The following is a 20,458-nucleotide window of genomic DNA, read 5'->3' as shown; positions in this document are numbered from 1 at the left end:
TATAAAAACAGTTATTGCACAGACAAACACAAACACACACTCATAAAGTAGTGTATCAAGAAAAAAAAAAATAATGGTAAAAGTACTGGATGGTAAAAACAAGTTATTGCACATTTGAATTAAAATACTGGGAGGTAGAGCAGGTTATTGCACAAAAATCTCTTTTTATCAAAACCAAAGGTGGTGTAGTGAAATATTGCATGGACAGTGTATGTTTTTGATGCTAAAAAAAACTTTTTGAGTCTAAAAAAATGACGTAAAAAGAAGAGAATATCGACAGCCAAAATACAAAACCTCCTATCTGCAAAATCACTTTTTTCAGGGAACAAAAAAAAATGTGGATCCTGGAGGATTCTGTTGGGTTTCTGTAAATTGGCTTAGAGTCTGGTTTTGACCAACTCTATATGTAAAGTGTCATGAGATAACTTTTGTTATGATTTGGCGTTATATAAATAAAAGTAGATTAATTAATTGATGGTTTAATTTTATTATAGTATGGTCTTTGTTGTTGTCATCAGGTGACCTTCATGTCATAAGAAAGGGCGGGATTATCTTGCAGATAGACTGAAAATGTGGAGTCATCCTTGTTCTCACCATTTAATGTGAAAACTCAAAATCGAAAAATTTGCAGATAGGAGGTTTTGTTTTTTGGCCATCGATTCAGTAGTTTGGACAGACTCAAATTTGTCATTACCCATGAGGGAAAAAAAATGTGTTTGTATTCAAATGTTTTGGAAAGTTTGCAAACATAATTTTCAGGGTAGCATTGAATAGATGTCCTTCCTGTAATGTGGCTAATGTGCCTGCCTGATGACTACAGCGCTTAACTCTGATCAAAACCAGTGCAGGAAGTTGGCCTGCCACTGCCTCTTTCATCCCCCCCACCCCCCCACCCACCACTGTAGAGGCACACAGCTATGAGGGATGAAGACACCTTTAATTCTGTCAGGGCTTTTGAGGTTCAGATCGCCGCAGGACAGGAAGAAGGAAGACTGTGAGATAAGGCTCAGCAGCGAGGTCAGAGAAGGGTGAGCGGCGGACGGCGTTAGCAGAGCTGGTAGCGAAGGCCGAGAACGCTGCTGCGATTTGTGAATGCGGGGAAGACAAAAAAAAAATATGGGAGTTAATCACACAGATCAGTGTCGTCTCCCTGCTGCGTCGACCCCGACCACACCTCCTCCGCCGCCACCCATCGGGGGTTAGGATGTGTTTAAGGCCCTATGTACACACAGAGATGGACACATGATGCATGAAGTATTGGATTCAGTCATCGTCTTGTCATTTCCTTAAGCTAATATGATGCAGCCTTCATTCATAATCTCCTCGGAGCCAGAGCAACATCTGCAGTGTATCTGATGTTATCTTCACGTTTCACATATGAGGCGCACACCAGTAAGCTCAGCATGTGTGATAAAACCAGGAGGATATTGGATCGGGGCATTGAGCTGACTAGACGTAGACATGGGGAGTAAAAGCACCGTTAGCATCTTAGTTTTTGCTTTTATATGTGATTTTTGCCACAGAGTTCACATACTTGGATTGTGTGCCATTGAACTAAACAAAACATATTAACCCATAAAGGCAAGGCAAGGCAACTTTATTTGTATAGCACATTTCAGCAACAAGGCAATTCAAGGTGCTTCACACAGGACATTGAAATAAAAGAAACAAAAAGAAACACATTTAAAACATTATAAAAGAAACATGTAAAAGTGATTAAAAACAGCGAGTAATAAAACAACACATAAAATAAAATTAAAAAAAAATAGAATAAAATAAAAACACACATATTAATCCTTTCATGCATAGTGGTCACTACAGTGGACAGCTGTTTAAAGGTGTTTTCTTGTATTTTCATGGATTTTGTTGTTTTAGTTTCATATCAGCCAACACAGTGGAAGCGTATGCATCATCCCATACATTGACATTCATACCATTACTGTAACTTTTCTGTTCTTGATAAACCTGATCTGCACTAACATGTTTGAATGTAAAAAAAATTGTTAATTGTTATCAGACTATAACTGTTACCTCCGCCAAGGAGGTTATGTTTTTGCCAGGGTTTGTTTGTCTGTTTGTTTGTTTGTTTGTCTGTCCGTTAGTGTGCAACATAACTCAAAAAGTTATGGACAGATTTGGATGAAATTTTCAGGGTTTGTTGGAAATGGGATAAGGAAGAAATGATTAAATTTTGGTGGTGATCGGGGGTGGGGGGGCCCACGGGGGGGACCATTTCCTACAAACCCTGAAAATTTCATCAAAATCTGTCCATAACTTTTTGAGTTATGTTGCACACTAACGGACAGACAAAAAGACAGACAAACAAACAAACAAACAAACAAACAAACCCTGGCAAAAACATAACCTCCTTGGCGTGGGGGGGGGGCCCACAGAGGGGGCCACTGATCAGCCTTGGTGGAGGTCTGCGCTCTCCGAGTGCTTCTAGTTTTGATTTGTTTTTGTTTTTTTTAGCAAAAAGTGTTTTATGTGTTTTTTTTGGGTTTCTTTTTTTGCATATTATCACCATACAGGTATGTTAGAATGTGAGAAAACATCAGATTAACAGCACTAAAAATGTTTTTATTTCATAGTTTTCAGACAGTATATCAGTAAATATATGTTTCTGTGCTTCTAAAGTTAATTGCATGGTGTCCAGCTGAGTACACATTTTTGTCACTCATGAAAAATAGGTTCATAAAAAAACTCAATCGCATTGTTTTTGTTTTTTTTTTTCATGCCTAAAGAGGAATAAAAACACCCAGGAAAAAAATCTTGATATAAGGTTCTATTAATTCATGCATGAAAGAGTTAAAGTAGAAGTTGCAGTGCAGAGTTTCAAAGAGAATATAAAGTTTAAAAAGTCAAAAGCCTTTTAGTCAAAGGCAGCAGTGAACAGGTGAGTCTTTAACCTGGACTTAAAAGAACTCAGACTCTCAGCAGATCTGATATTTTCTGGTAGTTTCTTCCAGATATATGAAGCATAGAAACTGAACGCTGATTCTCCATGTTTAGTTCTGACTTTGGGAACACAGAGCAGACCTGCACCAGATGACCTGAGTGGTCTGGATGGTTCATACTGGACTAGAAGGTCTCTGATGGATTTTGGGCCTGAACCATTCAGTCCTTTATATGCTAGCAAGAGAATTTTGAAGTCTATTCTCTGAGAGACAGGGAGCCAGTGTAGAGACCTCAGAACTGGACTGATGTGATCCACTCTCTTGGTCTTAGTGAGGACTCGAGCAGCAGCATTCTTGATCAGTTGCAGTCGTCGAACAGACCCAAGCATCCACCGATGACAAAAGCATCGACTGATCTAGAATGTTTAATACCCGTAGAACCATTAATCCTGTCAATACATGTTTAGCAGCTGTGTAAAATGCAGTTTATCGTCTTTTCGTGGTCATCAGATATGAGCCATTTGGACGTTGAGAGGCTCTGTAGTTACCGTGGAAACACTGTCATCTTCTACAATATTGATTCACCAGTAAAACCCATGGAGTTTAATAAATGAAAGTGGATGGAGGCACTTGTTTTATGTTCAGTTAATGATAGATTTTGCAGAAAAGTCACTTTTTCTTCAGAATTCTGTTTTGATATAATAACCTTACAGTTTACTTTGAGTTTTTGTGAACATCGAAATTAACCCTTTCATGCATTAATTATGAGAACCTTAATCAAGATATTTTACCTGAGTGATTTTATTCCTCTTTAGGCATGAAAAAAAAAAGGAAAATTTTTATGAGCCTATTTTTCATGGAGTTGCAAAAATGTCCACTCAGCTAAAGAAGCAAAGAAATATATATTTACTGATGTACTGCATGAAAACTATGAAATAAAAAACCTTTTTAATGCTGCTAATCTGATGTTTTTTCACATTTTAACATACCTGCATGGAGATAATTTGCACAAAAAAAACAACCATTTTGTTTAAAAAACAAAATAGTTAATCACAGTCTAATAACGATTAGCTTTTTTTTTTTTTTACACTCAAACATGTTTCTGCAGATCAGGTTTATCTAGATCAGCAAATTTACAGTAATGGTGTGAGTAACAGTGTATGGGATGATGCATAAGCGTATCCACTGTGTTGGCTGATATGGAACTAAAACAACAAAATCCATAAATATATAAGAGAACAGCTTTGAACAGCTGTCCACTGTAGTGACCACTATGCATGAAAGGGTTAAATATAGGAAAATATTTGATTTAGAATCAGAATCAGCTTTATTGGCCAAGTATGTGAACACATACAAGGAATTTGGCTTCGGTTTTACATTGCTCATAACATTCAGTTCCGACATGAACCCAGACAACATGTGGACCTATAGACACAACATAGACCAGGGGTGTCACACTCCGGTCCTCGAGGGCCGGTATCCTGCATGTTTTAGATATTTCCCTCTTCCATCACACCTGGCAGCCATTGCATCATTATCAGGCTTCTGCAGAGCATAATGATGAGCTGATCATTAATTGAACCAGGTGTGCTGGAAGAGGGAAATATCTAAAACATGCAGGATAGCGGCCCTCAAGGACCGGAGTTTGACACCTGTGACATAGACAAACAGTCCACTAGAGACAGAGACAACTATGGGTGGAAATGTACTGTGTGTTTGTAATGTAATATGTACAGAGTGCAAATTAGAGTTTTTATACAGTGAGTGGATGTGTAGATCTGGTCTATTAAAATATATGTTTATATGATTTACAGTGGGTTTTACATTGTAATATGTATATATTTACAGTGAAACATGCAAAAGACAGAGGATATTATAAAAAAAAAAAGATGATATATCATTTAAGAAAGGGTAAATAGAGAGAAAAATTAATTTGGGAACAGACACAAAAGTAGCATTGGGTCTTTATGGGTTAAATAATGACTATACACTATACAGTATATATATTATACTGTACATTAGTTTTACTGTATTTGAGTTACAGTGTTGAGGTGTGAAGAAACACATGTAAAAAAAAACCATATACAAACTAGAAAAGCACTCGGAGAGCGCAGACTTTTGATTTCCTGAAAATTTCATCAACATCCGTCCATAAGATTTTGAGTTATCTTGCTAACAGACAGACAAACAAACAAACAACCCCCCCCCCCCCATCACCACCAAAATTTAATCATTTGTTCCTTGTGCCAGTATCAACATTTCCTGAAAAATTCATCAAAATCCGTCCATAACTTTTTGAGTTATCTTGCTAACAAACAAACAAACAGACAAACTCCAATGAAAACATAACACACACATAATTTTTTGGCCTGTTCTCTTTTTTTTCTTACAGTGGATACTTTTTTGGGCCGTTCTTTTTCTTACAGTGGATACTTTTTTGGCCTGTTCTCTTTTTTTTCTTATAGTGGATACTGTTTTTTAAGTTGTTCTCTTTTTTTTTCTTATAGTGGGTACTTTTTTGGGCTGTTCTCTTTTTTTTTTTCTTATAGTGGATACTTTTTTGGGCTGTTCTCTTTTTTTTCTTATAGTGGATACTTTTTTGGGCTGTTCTCTTTTTTTTCTTGCAGTGGATACTTTTTTTTAAGTTGTTCTCTTTTTTTTCTTATAGTGGATACTTTTTTGGGCTGTTCTCTTTTTTTTCTTATAGTGGATACTTTTTTTAAGCTGTTCTCTTTTTTTTCTTATAGTGGATACTTTTTTGGGCTGTTCTCTTTTTTTTCTTATAGTGGATACTTTCTTTAAGCTGTTCTCTTTTTTTCTTACAGTGGATACTTTTTTTAAGCTGTTTTCTTTTTTTTTCTTATAGTGGATACTTTTTTAAGCTATTCTCTTTTTTTTCTTATAGTGGATACTTTTTTGGCCTGTTCTCTTTTTCTTCTTATAGTGGATACTTTTTTGGCCTGTTCTCTTTTTTTTCTTATAGTGGATACTTTTTTAAGCTGTTCTCTTTTTTTCCTTATAGTGGATACTTTTTTGGCCTGTTCTCTTTTTCTTCTTATAGTGGATACTTTTTTGGGCTGTTCTCTTTTTTTTCTTACAGTGGATACTTTTTTGGGCTGTTCTCTTTTTTTTCTTACAGTGGATACTTTTTTGGGCTGTTCTCTTTTTTTTTCTTACAGTGGATACTTATTTGGGCTGTTGCATCTCTGGGCTGCTGCACTTCACACTTCTGAATAATGAAATAACGAGTCCTTTTTTTTCGTTTTCCAATTGTGTATTCTCAGTTAAATACAAAAAGAACGAATGATACACGGATTCAGTATCTGCACAAAGACATGACATGTGACATACAAATGAGTTAAATGAGTTAATACAGAGTCCGGCCTCCCTTTGTATGTAGTTCAATAGTAAAATAAGATCAAAAAGTGTAACAAATGGCTTCACTAGGGATTAATGAGGGCAGCAATAACATCTCTTTTGAAACGGCTAATGGGAAATGAGCCGCTTGTTATTGTTCGAGGTTGTAACTCACCGTTTTGTAGACTCTGGCCCAAGTCGAAGCGTGAATCTACTTCGACGTGTCATAATCCAGATCTTTCATCCTCTCACAACTGCAGCTCATTTCAAACATGTGAAAGCTTAATTCTCAGGTTTAACAAACAGATAGAGCTTTATTATTCTAAATCCAGCTGGCCCTCAGACCTCCACATTCCACCATCTGTGAACAGGCGAATAAAAATACACAGAAATGATGCTTTTCAGACTGGATTGATGATCGCTACTTGGACACCGTGGGCTATATTAAACATATACTTAGTACTGGCTTGATTTAACTCGGCATTAAGGGAAACCAAGCACATATATTTACATTAGAAAATTATGTATGTATTGAATTTACAGCTCACTGACAATGTATATGCTCGACTGAGTATACAGTCATTAATGCTACTCTGTACTCATTGGATCTGAGCCCATTCTTCTGTTGAACTAAACTGGAATAATTTGCTGTATTTTACCACATGTGTGAAATATACATGTTATTATTCCTAGTTTATGACATTTTTTATTAAATACTTCTTAATCTTTTGTGATGTTTCAGCATTTTAACTCAAGTTTTATGGACTTGGTAACATTCCAGTTTAATAATATATGTATTATTCATGCAAAAGTATTATTTTCTAGAGCAGGAGGTGGGCAACCTGTGGCTCTGGGACCACATTTGGGCCTTTTTCAAATGATTCCATCAAAAAACATATAAAAATGAATAACACTTTTAATTTTTTTGCACATTTTTCTGTTATTATCACAACCATAAAGTCATTCTGATGTTATGCAGTTGTAAAAATCTAGACTACACTCCAAATGAATCCAAAAATAGAGGTAATATATATATATTTTTTCTTCTTTTAGTGTTCTGTTTGCCCGTTTGATACATGAGTGTTTATGGGGGGCAAGTTCACAAGTTTTGTAAGAAATGCTTTAATGATGTCAATAATGTTGATATGGAAAAATGATAAAGTTCTAAAAAAAATAAATAAATAAATAAATAAAGATAAGTCGTAAAAGTCGACTACTTTGTACTTTATGACACTGAAGGTATTCATCTGTATAAGCCTTCACATACCAATCGATTTTTGTTGCACAACAAAATACTGACAATAGTCACTGTTTTCTTGTGCATTTCTGTTATTTCTTTGTAGTTCTGGGAACACACAGAAACTTTAATTTATTCTCGGTATACTCCATACAAACTAATCCTAAAGACAGGGTTTCTGCGGGTCATTAAAAAGCATTAAAAGACATTAAATAGATTTTGTGAAAATTAAGGCCTTAAATGGCATTAAAAAGCATTAAATTTGATGTCCAGAGGCATTAAAAAACTAAATAGACTTGATGCAGGAAAAAAAAACAAAACAAAAATATATTAACAATCATGGATGTAAAAATTATTTTAGGTCAATTCAACCTAAATTGGGTCAGACCAGTAGAATACTATCATAATAACCTATAAATAATGAAAAACACATTTTTTCCTCTTTGTTTTAGTGTTAAAAAAAAAGTCAAACACAAAAATGTTTACACTTAGACTAGCGCTTTTACAAAAAATGTGAACCTGAAACGTCTTAAGAGAAGTATGTAGAATTTTAATACTATTCTACCTGTTATTAAATGTTTGGTGCATTTGTAGATCCACTGTGATCTGTAAGTTATAATGTACATGTGTAAATGATAAACTGAGGCGTAATATTGTTAAAATTGCACTTATTTTTCTTTAGAATTTTCAGGTTGTTCATATTTGTTCATGTTATGTTCGAGTACAGTTTGTAGATGTAAACATTTTCATTACGGAATTTGACTTTTTTTTTTTTACTCAAAAACAGAGAATACTTTGGAGTTGACATTATTTATACGTTTTTATCCTGTTATTTATATTATTTTACTGGTCCGGCCCACTTTAGATCATATTAGGCTGTATGTGGAACTGAACTAAAATGAGTTTGACACCCCTGTTCTATAGCAGGGGTGTCAAACTCATTTTAGTTCAGGGGCCACATTCAGCTAACTTTGATCTGCAGTGGGCCAAACCAGTAAAATAATAACATAATAATATATAAATAATGTCAACTCCAAACTTTTCTCTATGTTTAAGAGTGAAAAAAGTACAATTATATTATGAGAAGGTTTAGATCTACAAACTATCCTGTCAGACAATGTGAATAACAAGAACAAACTGAAAAAATAAGTGTAATTTTAACAATATTATGCCTCAGTTTATCATTTACACATGTACATTATAACTTACAGATCACAGTGGATCTGCAAATACTTAAAATATTTACTAAAAGGTGGTCTTGTTAAAATTGTGCTTACTTCTCTTAAGACATTTCAGGTTGTTCATATTTGTTCAAGTTATTCAGATTTTTTGTGACATTACAGGGTGGGGAAGCAAAATTTACAATATTTTGAGGCAGGGATTGAAAGACAGTGTATGACCAATTAGTTTATTGAAAGTCATGAGAATTTATTTGCCACAAGAAAATTGACATAATAGAAAATGTTTTTATTCTATGTGTCCTCCTTCTTTCTCAATAACTGTCTTCACACACTTCCTAAAACTTGCGCAAGTGTTCCTCAAATATTGGGGTGACAACTTCTCCCATTCTTCTTTAATACTACAGTCTACTCTCGTTATACCGCCAACTTCCGTTCACGGCCAAATTGGCGGTATAGCGAAAATGACGTTACAACGGGTTGCGTCCATAATGTGCATGTCTTTACTATATGATGTCTATGCTGCCTCCGTTAACCCGTTCTAATTGCGTTTCTAAATAAATCTTGATTCTGTTATGTTGTAAGGGATCATTTAAAGTGGGGAAACATCTTAAGCATTATTATACCGTGTCGGGAAATGACACCCCATCATCTTGAGGCTTTGGCTTAATCCCACGTCCTCTTCCCGACATCCTGACCTACTGAGTGTTCTGCGATAAATGAACGGTGGCCGTTCCGTAGACCTACTCGGAGCTTGTCGCGATCAGCGTCTGGCGCGTTTGTTTCAGTGCATTGTTAAAATTTATGTGTACTCGATGGCAATCACGCTGGCGGTATAACGGTCGGGAAATCAATGGTATAAGTGTTGTTTGTGCATGGAACTGGGCTGGCGGATGGTGATAGGCGGAAATGGCGGTAGCTAATGAAATAATGCATTGGGGATTTTTGTGCAATGGTTTTGGTCGGCGGTGAGCGAAAGTGGCGGTATAACGGCGGGCGGTTTAACAAGAGTAGACTGTATGTTTGGTTTCAAAACAATGGACGTAGTGCCCGCTGAGAAAAAACAATTAAATGTTCATTGTAAATTTTGCTTCCCCACCCTGTATACTTTGTTTTCATGTAAATACAAGGAAAATATGTACATTTACAAAGAGAACAATTTGGAGTTGTCATTATTTATATGTTATTATGATCGTATTCTACTGAATCCTGCCCACTTGAGATTGAATTGGTCTGATTGTGGAACCTGAAATAAAAGGATTGTTAATATCTTTGTGTAATTTTTGCATTTCACAAATTCATCCAAATCCATCATCAATTCATCCACTGGACCCTTTGGTGGGCCGGATTTGGCCCCCGGGCCACATGTTTGAGACCCCTGTTCTAGAGTGAAACCCACACTAATTGTTGTATTGTTAATGTTAAAACATCAGCTTTTATAGATGAGTACACATGGTTAATTGTTGATCAGATGACATCTGGTGCCCAACCGAGTGCAGGGACGTACCCCAGTCCCAGCTGGCACTCCCATTGGCCAGCTGCTCCGCTCTCTTTGAGGTGTGATTGGTTGCGTGTCACAGTCTAAAAGGACTTGAGGGAGTTTGTGCGATGTGCATGGCTTCAGGGTTGTTCCCCGCTCTACTCAACCACACAGGGGTGGATCTTTCTCTCTTAAGGCTAAAACAACATTGTGCACAGAGATGGAAACCTCGCTGTGTGCATGTCACTCACCCATGTTTGCTTTTGTTAACCTATAGGCGCATAAGCACGCTCACCGTCTTTTTCTGTCTCCTTTCTCCTCTTCTTTCCACCGTCCTGTTCTCCTTTTCCCCCTCTCTCTGTCATGTTTCATAGCGGTCGGGCCACACACACCGGCGTTCTGTGGTTATGCTCTGGAAGTGTTATTTGCACAGATAAAAGTGTGTAATGAATGAGCCTTTGCCCTGTCTGTAGTCCGCTGTGCCAAGCATGACACTGTGTACTTTGACAGGACGACACATGAGCTTGAAAGAATAACACTTGCGGTACATGTGTTTTATGTCTATTTATTAAGATTTATTGTTAAAGTAGGGCTGTGGTTTGGAGAGGGACATTAGGTATACACAAAGGTATTTGGGCTGTTGAGCAGTGTGTGGTGTTTTTATAATGAGTAGTTTAGAGGAGTAGTTGAAATAATAACAACACTGAGTTTAATCCATCTCTCTCAGGGGCAGAAAACAGAAGCAGAGAGGTACTTCCTGAAGGCCATCCAGCTCGATCCCACAAAAGGCAACTGCTATATGCATTATGGTAAGTAGAGTTTTACTTTCATAAGAATGTTTTATTTGAATTTTGAGATTTTGACATGAGAGTCAGTTCTCAACTAACTTACCTGGTTAAATAAACGTTAAATAAATAGGGGTGTAAGAAAATATCGCTTCTGCAATATATTGCGATATTTCACCTTACTGTACAGGGTGGGGAAGCAAAATTTACAATATTTTGAGGCAGGGATTGAAAGACAGTGTATGACCAATTAGTTTATTGAAAGTCATGAGAATTTATTTGCCACAAGAAAACTGACATAATAGAAAATGTTTTTATTCTATGTGTCCTCCTTCTTTCTCAATAACTGCCTTCACACGCTTCCTGAAACTTGCGCAAGTGTTCCTCAAATATTGGGGTGACAACTTCTCCCATTCTTCTTTAATAGTATCTTCCAGACTTTCTGGTAATAGTTTTGCTCATAGTCATTCTCTTCTTTCCATTATAAACAGTCTTTATGGACACTCCAACTATTTTTGAAATCTCCTTTGGTGTGACGAGTGCATTCAGCAAATCACACACTCTTTGACGTTTGCTTTCCTGATTACTCATATGGGCAAAAGTTTCTGAAAAGGTATGGATAATAGTGGTAGGTATGATTATGACATCAATATATGTTTGGTTTCAAAACAATTGACGTAGTGCCTGCTGAGAAAAAACAACTAAATGTTCATTGTAAATTTTGCTTCCCCACCCTGTATCGATATTAAAAAGTTATGCATGGATATTTTTAGGTATCATTTGTCAAGTTTGTTTATTTCGAGCATTTACAGAATACATGCAAATTCAAAATTCAAAAAAAAAAAAATCCTTCATCTACACTCGAAAAGGAGTGGGAAGAAGAAAAACTTACTTAATTACACCCCCATTCTCATCATCAAATAACTTAACACAATAACATTTAAAATACTCACTCCTGTCTCTTGACTTGAAGCCAGAACAATGAACAAAATAGGCCTATACCAGATTAGAAGATATTTAGGTATTTATTCAAATGCAGATATTGTGGAGGTTCATTTTTGTTTTTTTGTTTCTATTTTTTGTTTCTATTTTTTGCTTATATATTATTTATTATTTATGTTTATATTTATCTGGTGTTCTGTATTTTTATTTATTTGTTTTTTTTTGTTGTTTTTTTTTTACAGTTCTATGTCTTTTAATCTATTCTTGTATTTTACTCTGTTATTTTGGTATTTATTTATTTTTTCTGTACAGCACTTTGGTCCATTGTGGTTGTTTTAAAGTGCTTTACAAATGAAGTTGGATTGGATTATTATTTAACACTCTTATTAAATAATGTTAGTTCCTTTGTTGGGATCGCACAAAAATAACGTTCTGATGTCAGTTCTGAACTAATAGAATATGAACATTTGAGCAGGATCTTAATCTGTAACGTCTGTAAAACATAATTTAAGTTTGAACACAGGAACATTTTGTGATATAGCATTAGATCCTGTTGTGATTAAATGAAAGTGAGTTTAGTATTTGTGCATATTTCTTGTGTAATTTAATTCTTCAAGGAAATAATCATTCAAAAAAAAAGAAGAAATAAACAAAAAATTGCCTTTGTAACAGTATCATGATATATTGTTATATATCATATTGTGATTTGTATCAATTCATGCCAAAACACACACCTATAAATAAATACATAAATAAATGTTCTGACTTAGAGCATGTTAAATTTTGTTTTTTAAGACACATTCACATGCACAAAGGCCGGAACCTGTACAAAGGCAAGTTGTTTGGATAAGCAGTGTTGTTGGCTGACCCTTTTGCCATGTCTTCCTCCAATCAGCCAAAGGGTTGTGGTTTGTAGAGGATCAAATAAGTGAAGATTTCCTCATATTGTTTTCTTTCACTCTTTGGAACGTGACATTTTCAGCGTTTCTGTTTGTATTTGGGTGCTTCTGTGAAATTGGGTTCATTTTGGTTCCTGGTGCTTTGCCAGCTTTTTAGACCCAATAATAAAAGAGAAACATAGACATATTTCTCCCCAGGATGTACCTAATGATGACCTCAGATAAATGAAAAAACAATTACACTCTTGCTCTGAGCCATCCCAAAATTAACAAATTTTTAATCAAATATTGGGGCCAAAAATAGGACCAAAATTGGGACATTAAAGCCACCTAGGTGTCAGTGCATTTGATCTGGAAAACATGGCTTGAAATAGTCTTATATACTGCTATAAATAAAGACGCTATGTTAAATTTAAGGATCCTAGTGGTTTTTCTACTCTAGACATGCAGGTTTTTCATAAATCTCAGTCTCATTCCAGGTTTCGCGTGTCCACTTGCGTTACATGCAGAACCTGCCCATTTAAACACAAATAAATCGTGAGTGATTTTGCAACAGCGGTCATTTTTTGTGAAACACTCTGTCTTGTATAATTAGTTCAATTCCCAAAATGTACCGGTGAGAGAATGAAAAGATATTTGGGAAAAAAAAAAACAGTAGCGTGTAATTTTCATGTCCTTTTGACCATGTTACATGCAGATTTTTGTATAAAATATAATGTAAAATAATATTTAAAAAAATGTGTTTTATCTGATAAATAGTTTCTCTTTTATCTCAGTAAATATTTATCTTTAAAATAGACCCAAAGTGCTTCCAAACTTGCTTCCTAACAGTCTACAGGGTGGGGAAGCAAAATTTACAATGAACATTTAGTTGTTTTTTCTCAGCAGGCACTACGTCAATTGTTTTGAAACCAAACATATATTGATGTCATAATCATACCTAACACTATTATCCATACCTTTTCAGAAACTTTTGCCCATATGAGTAATCAGGAAAGCAAACGTCAAAGAGTGTGTGATTTGCTGAATGCACTCGTCACACCAAAGGAGATTTCAAAAATAGTTGGAGTGTCCATTAAGACTGTTTATAATGGAAAGAAGAGAATGACTATGAGCAAAACTATTACCAGAAAGTCTGGAAGATACTATTAAAGAAGAATGGGAGAAGTTGTCACCCCAATATTTGAGGAACACTTGCTCAAGTTTCAGGAAGTGTGTGAAGGCAGTTATTGAGAAAGGACACATAGAATAAAAACATTTTCTATTATGTCAGTTTTCTTGTGGCAAATAAATTCTCATGACTTTCAATAAACTAATTGGTCATACACTGTCTTTCAATCCCTGCCTCAAAATATTGTAAATTTTGCTTCCCCACCCTGTATATCTGGTTTGAATTTTTAGCCCCTCTGTCCTGTTTTTATAGAAGCGTCCATTTCCATCTCAGTCTCACATGACTTTAAGTTTCAGTGTTGCATCTAAGATAACAATAGTAAATTATAAGAATACATTCATATAACCAGTCAAATTGATTACTTGTTGAAAGTCTCTGCAGCCTTCTATGGTCTGTCACTGTCAATCTGACACAACATGTTATGATGCTTTTTGTGAGTTGATGGCTTACCCGGCTGTCTCTGCACCTGCTGTGACATTTTAACTGATCGATAGGTTAATGGCAGATTTCTGCAGTTGGTTTCAAAACCGTGAATCCAGGGTTTCACCTTTAAAGGTTAAGAACCCTTTTAAAGATGAGATCAGTTGGGGAGACCTGATACCAGCATATCACCTGAGTACTGATGCCCTGAGAAGCCGGCAATTTAAACCATGTCATTGCCTTACTCTGTTTCCCCACATTTCTTTTCCAACTCCACAACCAGCATCAAATAAAGGCATAAAATGTGCACTGAAAATGATCTTTTCTTGCTTTTAACCCATAAAGACCCAGTGCTACTTTTGTGGCAGCTCCCAAATAAATTTTTCTCTCTATTTAACATTTCCGAAGTGATTTTTTTGTACCATTTATTGTAATATTATCCTCTGTTTTTTGAGTTTTTTCCGTGAAAATCTGGTATTTTTCAACATTTAACCCATAAAGACCCAGTGCTACATTTGTGGCAGCTCCCAAACATTTTTTTCTCTCTATTTAACATTTCTTAAGTGATTTATTCTAATATTATCCTCTGTATTTAGCATTTTTTTAGTGAAATCAGATAATTTCCTATATTTATTTTACTGATCATGTGGATGTTCATAAAAGCTCAGAGAAAAGTTAAAGGTTATTATATCAAAAACGGATAAAACCAAAGAAAAAGTGACTTTTTCAGCAAAGATATCCATAATAATTACCCCGTCCCCCAAAGGAGAGGCAGGGGGTATTGTTTTTGGTTCGGTTTGTTTGTTTGTTTGTTAACATTGTAGCAGAAAAACTATTGGTTGAATTCGTACCATATTGGGTTTATAGATTGCCAGTGACCCAGAAAAGATGTGGTTACATTTTGGGCAAAGTAGGTCAAAGTTTACATTTTTTAAATACATTTTTCAAATCTTTTTTTTCCCCCATTTACTTATAATCGACGACACTTCATATGTCTGTAGCAGCAAAACTATTGGTTGAATTCATACCAAATTGGGTTTATAGATTGCCAGTGACCCAGAATAGATGTGATTATATTTTCGGAAAAGTAGGGCAACATTTACATTTTTTATGAATTTTTTTTTTTTTTTTTTTTTTTGCCATTTACATATAATGGGTGAAATTTCAAATGTCTGTAGCAGCAAAACTATTGGTTGAATTCATACCAAATTGGGTTTATAGATTGCCAGTGACCCAGAATTTGATCTGATTACATTTTGGGAAAAGTAGGTCAAAGTTCAATTTTTTTATTAATTTTTTAGATTGATTTTTCTCCCATTTACTTATAATGGGCGAAATTTCAAATGTCTATAAAAACACCAATTTTGCTTCAATTTACTTCAAACTTGGCACATATATAGAGGCAATTGATATGATGACATCAGCTGGATTGATGCCAAAATAAGCTACAATACATGTGAGGGGTGGGGTTTGTTGTGATGGGCACCACTTGTTGAACATACAAACATGTGTCTCCAACCACTATCATTTGTCAAATAACATGGATTTTACTGTTGAATCAATGTTCCTCTTTCACTCCGGAGCCTCTGAACGTCTAAATGGATCATATCTGATGACCATGAAAAGCTGAGAACCTGAATGTCACCTTAATTATTTACATGTATTGATAGGATTAGTGTTTCAACAGGTCTTAAACATTTTATAGTAGTAGATGGTTGTGTTTGCCAGTGGCTGTTTGAGGGTTAAACTGGACTGGACCTGCCTTACTCACAGGGGTTCTTTGATGTTTGATAAAGCTTTCATCCATAACCACAGAGGCGCTTTTAACCCGGAGCTATTACACAGCCGGTCTTCATCCAAAAGTCTCTTGATTGAATGGGTCTCTCACCTCAGACCTGGACTCATGGCTTTGGTTTCTTTCGCAGTTATTAAGGAAAATATTCTAAAGGTTCACGTGGTGGTTTAGCATCCTGGTACAGTAGTGAAGCTAACCAAAGTCAACACAGTATTAATTCCTCTCTAAACCTGGCTCCTGCAAATGGGGTCCACCCTGGGTTCATGTCCTTGTCGGGCCTCTGTAATCTCCTCTCATTAGGCGGGTCCATGTAAGGTTGTCTGTAAAAGCAGCCGCACCCCTAATAAGACACAAATGTCATGTGAGAAACAGTTTCATCTAAAAGAAACAGATCGATTAGAGTTAGTTAATCTGGACAAATGGGTCTGAAAGATGGCCAAACAGTGATAGTAATAATATGCCCTGGTGTCTGCTGTTTCAGTGTTTTATTAAAGGGGTAGACCCAGGTGAAAGGCAACACCTCCACGTTCCAGATCCCACTGTGGGAATCTCTCAGCTTCATTTTAACATTCATATTCTTCTCTTTTTCTTTCTTCTCTCCTTCTAGGTCAGTTTTTGTTGGAAGAGTCGCGTCTTCTGGAGGCGGCCGAGATGGCGAAGAAAGCTGCGCGTCTCGACAGCGGAGAGTTCGATGTGGTGTTCAGTGCAGCCCACATGCTCAGGTGAGTGTTTGACCAAAAGAATGGACAATGAAAAGGCAACACCAGTTTGGATTAAAATATTTTTGTGACTCAAATTTATTTTCTTATTTTAACAATTCAAATATGTTGGGTGGGTTGACTTTTTTTTTATGTACAGGGTGGGGAAGCAAAATGTACAATGAACATTTAGTTGTTTTTTTCTCAGCACGCACTACGTCAATTGTTTTGAAACCAAACATATATTGATGTCATAATCATACCTAACACTATTATCCATACCTTTTCACAAACTTTTGCCCATATGAGTAATCAGGAAAGCAAACGTCAAAGAGTGTGTGATTTGCTGAATGCACTCGTCACACCAAAGGAGATTTCCAAAATAGTTGGAGTGTCCATAAAGACTGTTTATAATGGAAAGAAGAGAATGACTATGAGCAAAACTATTACCAGAAAGTCTGGAAGATACTATTAAAGAAGAATGGGAGAAGTTGTCACCCCAATATTTGAGGAACACTTGCGCAAGTTTCAGGAAGCGTGTGAAGGCAGTTATTGAGAAAGAAGGAGGACACATAGAATACAAACATTTTCTATTATGTCAATTTTCTTGTGGCAAATAAATTCTCATGACTTTCAATAAACTAATTGGTCATACACTGTCTTTCAATCCCTGCCTCAAAATATTGTAAATTTTGCTTCCTCACCCTGTATATATCAGCTAAAATTTGCTTAGAGGTCTTATTTGTCTTTGCGCATAAGAAATCAATATAAGTGAATCCCCAAAGGAACTTTGTGTTGGTAAATGCAAGTTATACAAAGGTACAGGATTTCAGTTCTGTTGCAACATGTTGCTGGTCATATGAACTATGTTTTCAGGTCAAAAATGTCCAAGTTCATCACAATTAATGCTCTATTTTCATGTCACAAATGGCCAAGTTATATTTGAACTGAACTTACCTGAAAAACAAATATTCTATTCCCCAGTTTTTCTTACAAGATTCTATCCTACATATCACATGTTTTATTTTTACAGGTTCAATATGGAGTATGGTGCTGATCCATCCTGCTTATGTTACACCAATACATACATTAAGAATGTCACACATCACTTTTTAAATCAACAGTTTTCTAATAATAAGCATTTTTATAAAGAAATAACAATTCTATATTGTTATTTACTCTTTAGTATGATGATAAACTATACAATAAATAATTCTGATCCTAGTTTTTGCACAGGGATCATTTGTGGAAACGGTGACATGGCTGCTGAGCATCATACTGATGCTCGGCAGTAACAACCATGTCACATCCGTCCACTGCCACATTTTGTGTTTTGTGTCAGCTGTTATTGTTTTAGATCCACAATACTAACATTTATGAATAAGAGGAGAATTAGCAATAGTAAGTATATAAGTTTATTACTAATAAAGTACTGGTACTGACCAGAGCATCATGGGTAATGTCACATCCGTCCACCAGCAAAAGTTTTCACATACACGTCCTATTCAAAATCCAATATTTCTGAAAATAGAGCTTCCACTGTCAAATAATATCAGTAGTCTGTGCACAAATGTATTAGCATTACTTCAACACAGTTCTATGCATTTTCTACAACTTTTTTTTTTGGACAAAAATGGCCGCTCATTTGACCCCCTAAGGAAATTTTAGCCGAAATGCATTTATTCGTAGTTGCTTTCAATTATCTTGTATTTGTGCACTGATTTATTTGTCACATTGCACTTTGGATGTGGGCTGATGTCTGTGGTAAGCTGCAAATGAATTACCCGTATGGGATAAATAAAGTTTTCTGAATCTGATTCTTCCAAAGTAGCGTTGACTTGTGCCACAGACATTGACACATTGACAAACCAGCTTTTCAGTTAATGCCTTCATATACAATGGGTTCCATCACCCCAGCACATGCGCAGACAGTGTGTGTGCATGTGCAATTTCGTCTTTGCAGATGAAATAGGTGGGCCACACTTTCCATGGCTGAGTAGAAAGGAGGCTGTGTGTGAGAGGGAGGTCTTGTGTCTGCACGGTTTATCCAGGGGCTTACACTACTCTTCAGCCAGTGTGATTTACTTGGCCGTGCTTCCCAATCCTCTTCTATTACTGCAGTGCCAGCCTAAGAGCTTCTGGTTTGTCTTAGCGTGCTGTGTAGCTATGTGTCTTCATATGCTTTTCTCTCTCTCTCTTCCTCTACCTCTCTCCAACTCTGTCTCCTCATTCCTGGCTCATTTCTCCAAGCCTCCTTCCAGATCAGTGCAAGGTTCAGCTGATTAGCCTGAGCAGCAAAGCTTTAGCGGCCCACAAGCTGTTGTGTGTCTGAACACAAGCCATGAGTGGAAATTTTGTAAATACAGCAACAGTGTGCCAACTTACAGTATGTAGCCCAATTGAGTGAATGAAGCTGTATTACCCATTGTACAAATCTTCTTGTTCAAGCTAATTATGGCTGAATCCAGACGTTTACATTGTAGACATGTGTGCTAGATGTAAAGGGTCATGTTTAAAGGGACCATACCAGTGAATTATACATTTAAAATCACTTCTGTTTTTTTATTTTTATTTTTTACTTAATCAGAAAATATCCCATTGAGATTAATATACAGACCAATATGATTGCAAGTGCAATAATAGCATTAAGAACATTTGAACAATAAAGTGTGGACAAAATTAAAATTAAGAGTAATATTAACCCATAATGACCCAAAAAGCCACTGGCAACTAAAACCATCAACTGATATAAAATGTTTAATAACTTCTGATCCATTAAACCTATCAATACATGTAAATTATTGGTGTAAAATACAGTTTGTTGTGTTTTCATGGTCATCAGATATGACCCATTTGGGCCTTCAGAGGCTCCGTAGTTACCATGAAAATGCTGTCATTTTCTACATCATTGATTCACCAGTAAAACCCATGGAGTTGGATCGGAGACAGTGGATGGACACACTGGGTTTATGTTCAGCTAATGATAGATTTTGCTGAAAAAGTCACTTTTTCTTCAGTTTTCTCTATTTTTGCTCTGAACTTTTATGAACATCTACATGATTAGTAAATTAAATGTAGAAAAATACAAAGATCTGGATCCCTTTCTTGTAATCTATGAAGGACTTGTCTGTATAGACAATGAAGCTGAGTCTGTCAAGTATATTTTGTTGCACTGGGAGTGGGTGCTATTGTGTGTGGTTGGGGGGTGGGGGATGGTAGCGATTGTTTTGATGTGTGGGTGTTGTTGCCTGTTCTTATAAAACAATGAAAACAACAATAACAAGAAAAGCACTCGGAGAGTGCAGACCTCTGCCAAGGCACATCAGTTGTCTTTCTCCCCCCCGATCACCACCAAAATTTAATCATTTGTTCCTTGTGCCAGTATCAACATTTCCAGAAAATTTCATCCAAATCTGTCCATAACTTTTTCAGTTATCTTGCTAACAGACAGATAAACAAACAGACAGCAGGGGTAATTAAACAAAAAAAAACCAAAAACTGGAATTTAGCAAAAAAATATCTGGAATTAGGAAAAAAAATTGAATTAAGCAAAAAAAAAATCTTGAATTAAGCAAAAAAGCTTGATTTAAGCAAAAAAG

General features: G+C 35.9%; 1 protein-coding gene across 1 annotated transcript in view; it reads left to right on the top strand.

Annotated features, from left to right (window-relative positions):
- Positions 1-20,458, top strand: part of tmtc2b (transmembrane O-mannosyltransferase targeting cadherins 2b) — a 288,126-nt gene that overhangs the window by 238,680 nt on the left and 28,988 nt on the right. Inside the window, exons 9-10 of the mRNA XM_030136547.1 lie at positions 10,877-10,958; positions 16,769-16,883. Of these exons, the coding sequence (XP_029992407.1) occupies positions 10,877-10,958; positions 16,769-16,883 (197 nt within the window). The remainder of the gene's footprint in view (positions 1-10,876; positions 10,959-16,768; positions 16,884-20,458) is intronic.

The sequence above is a fragment of the Sphaeramia orbicularis genome, chromosome 6, assembly GCF_902148855.1.
Source record: "Sphaeramia orbicularis chromosome 6, fSphaOr1.1, whole genome shotgun sequence".
Lineage (NCBI taxonomy): Eukaryota > Metazoa > Chordata > Actinopteri > Kurtiformes > Apogonidae > Sphaeramia > Sphaeramia orbicularis.
The sequence above is the reverse complement of the archived record's forward strand: the minus strand, read 5'-3'. Positions and strand labels throughout refer to the sequence as shown.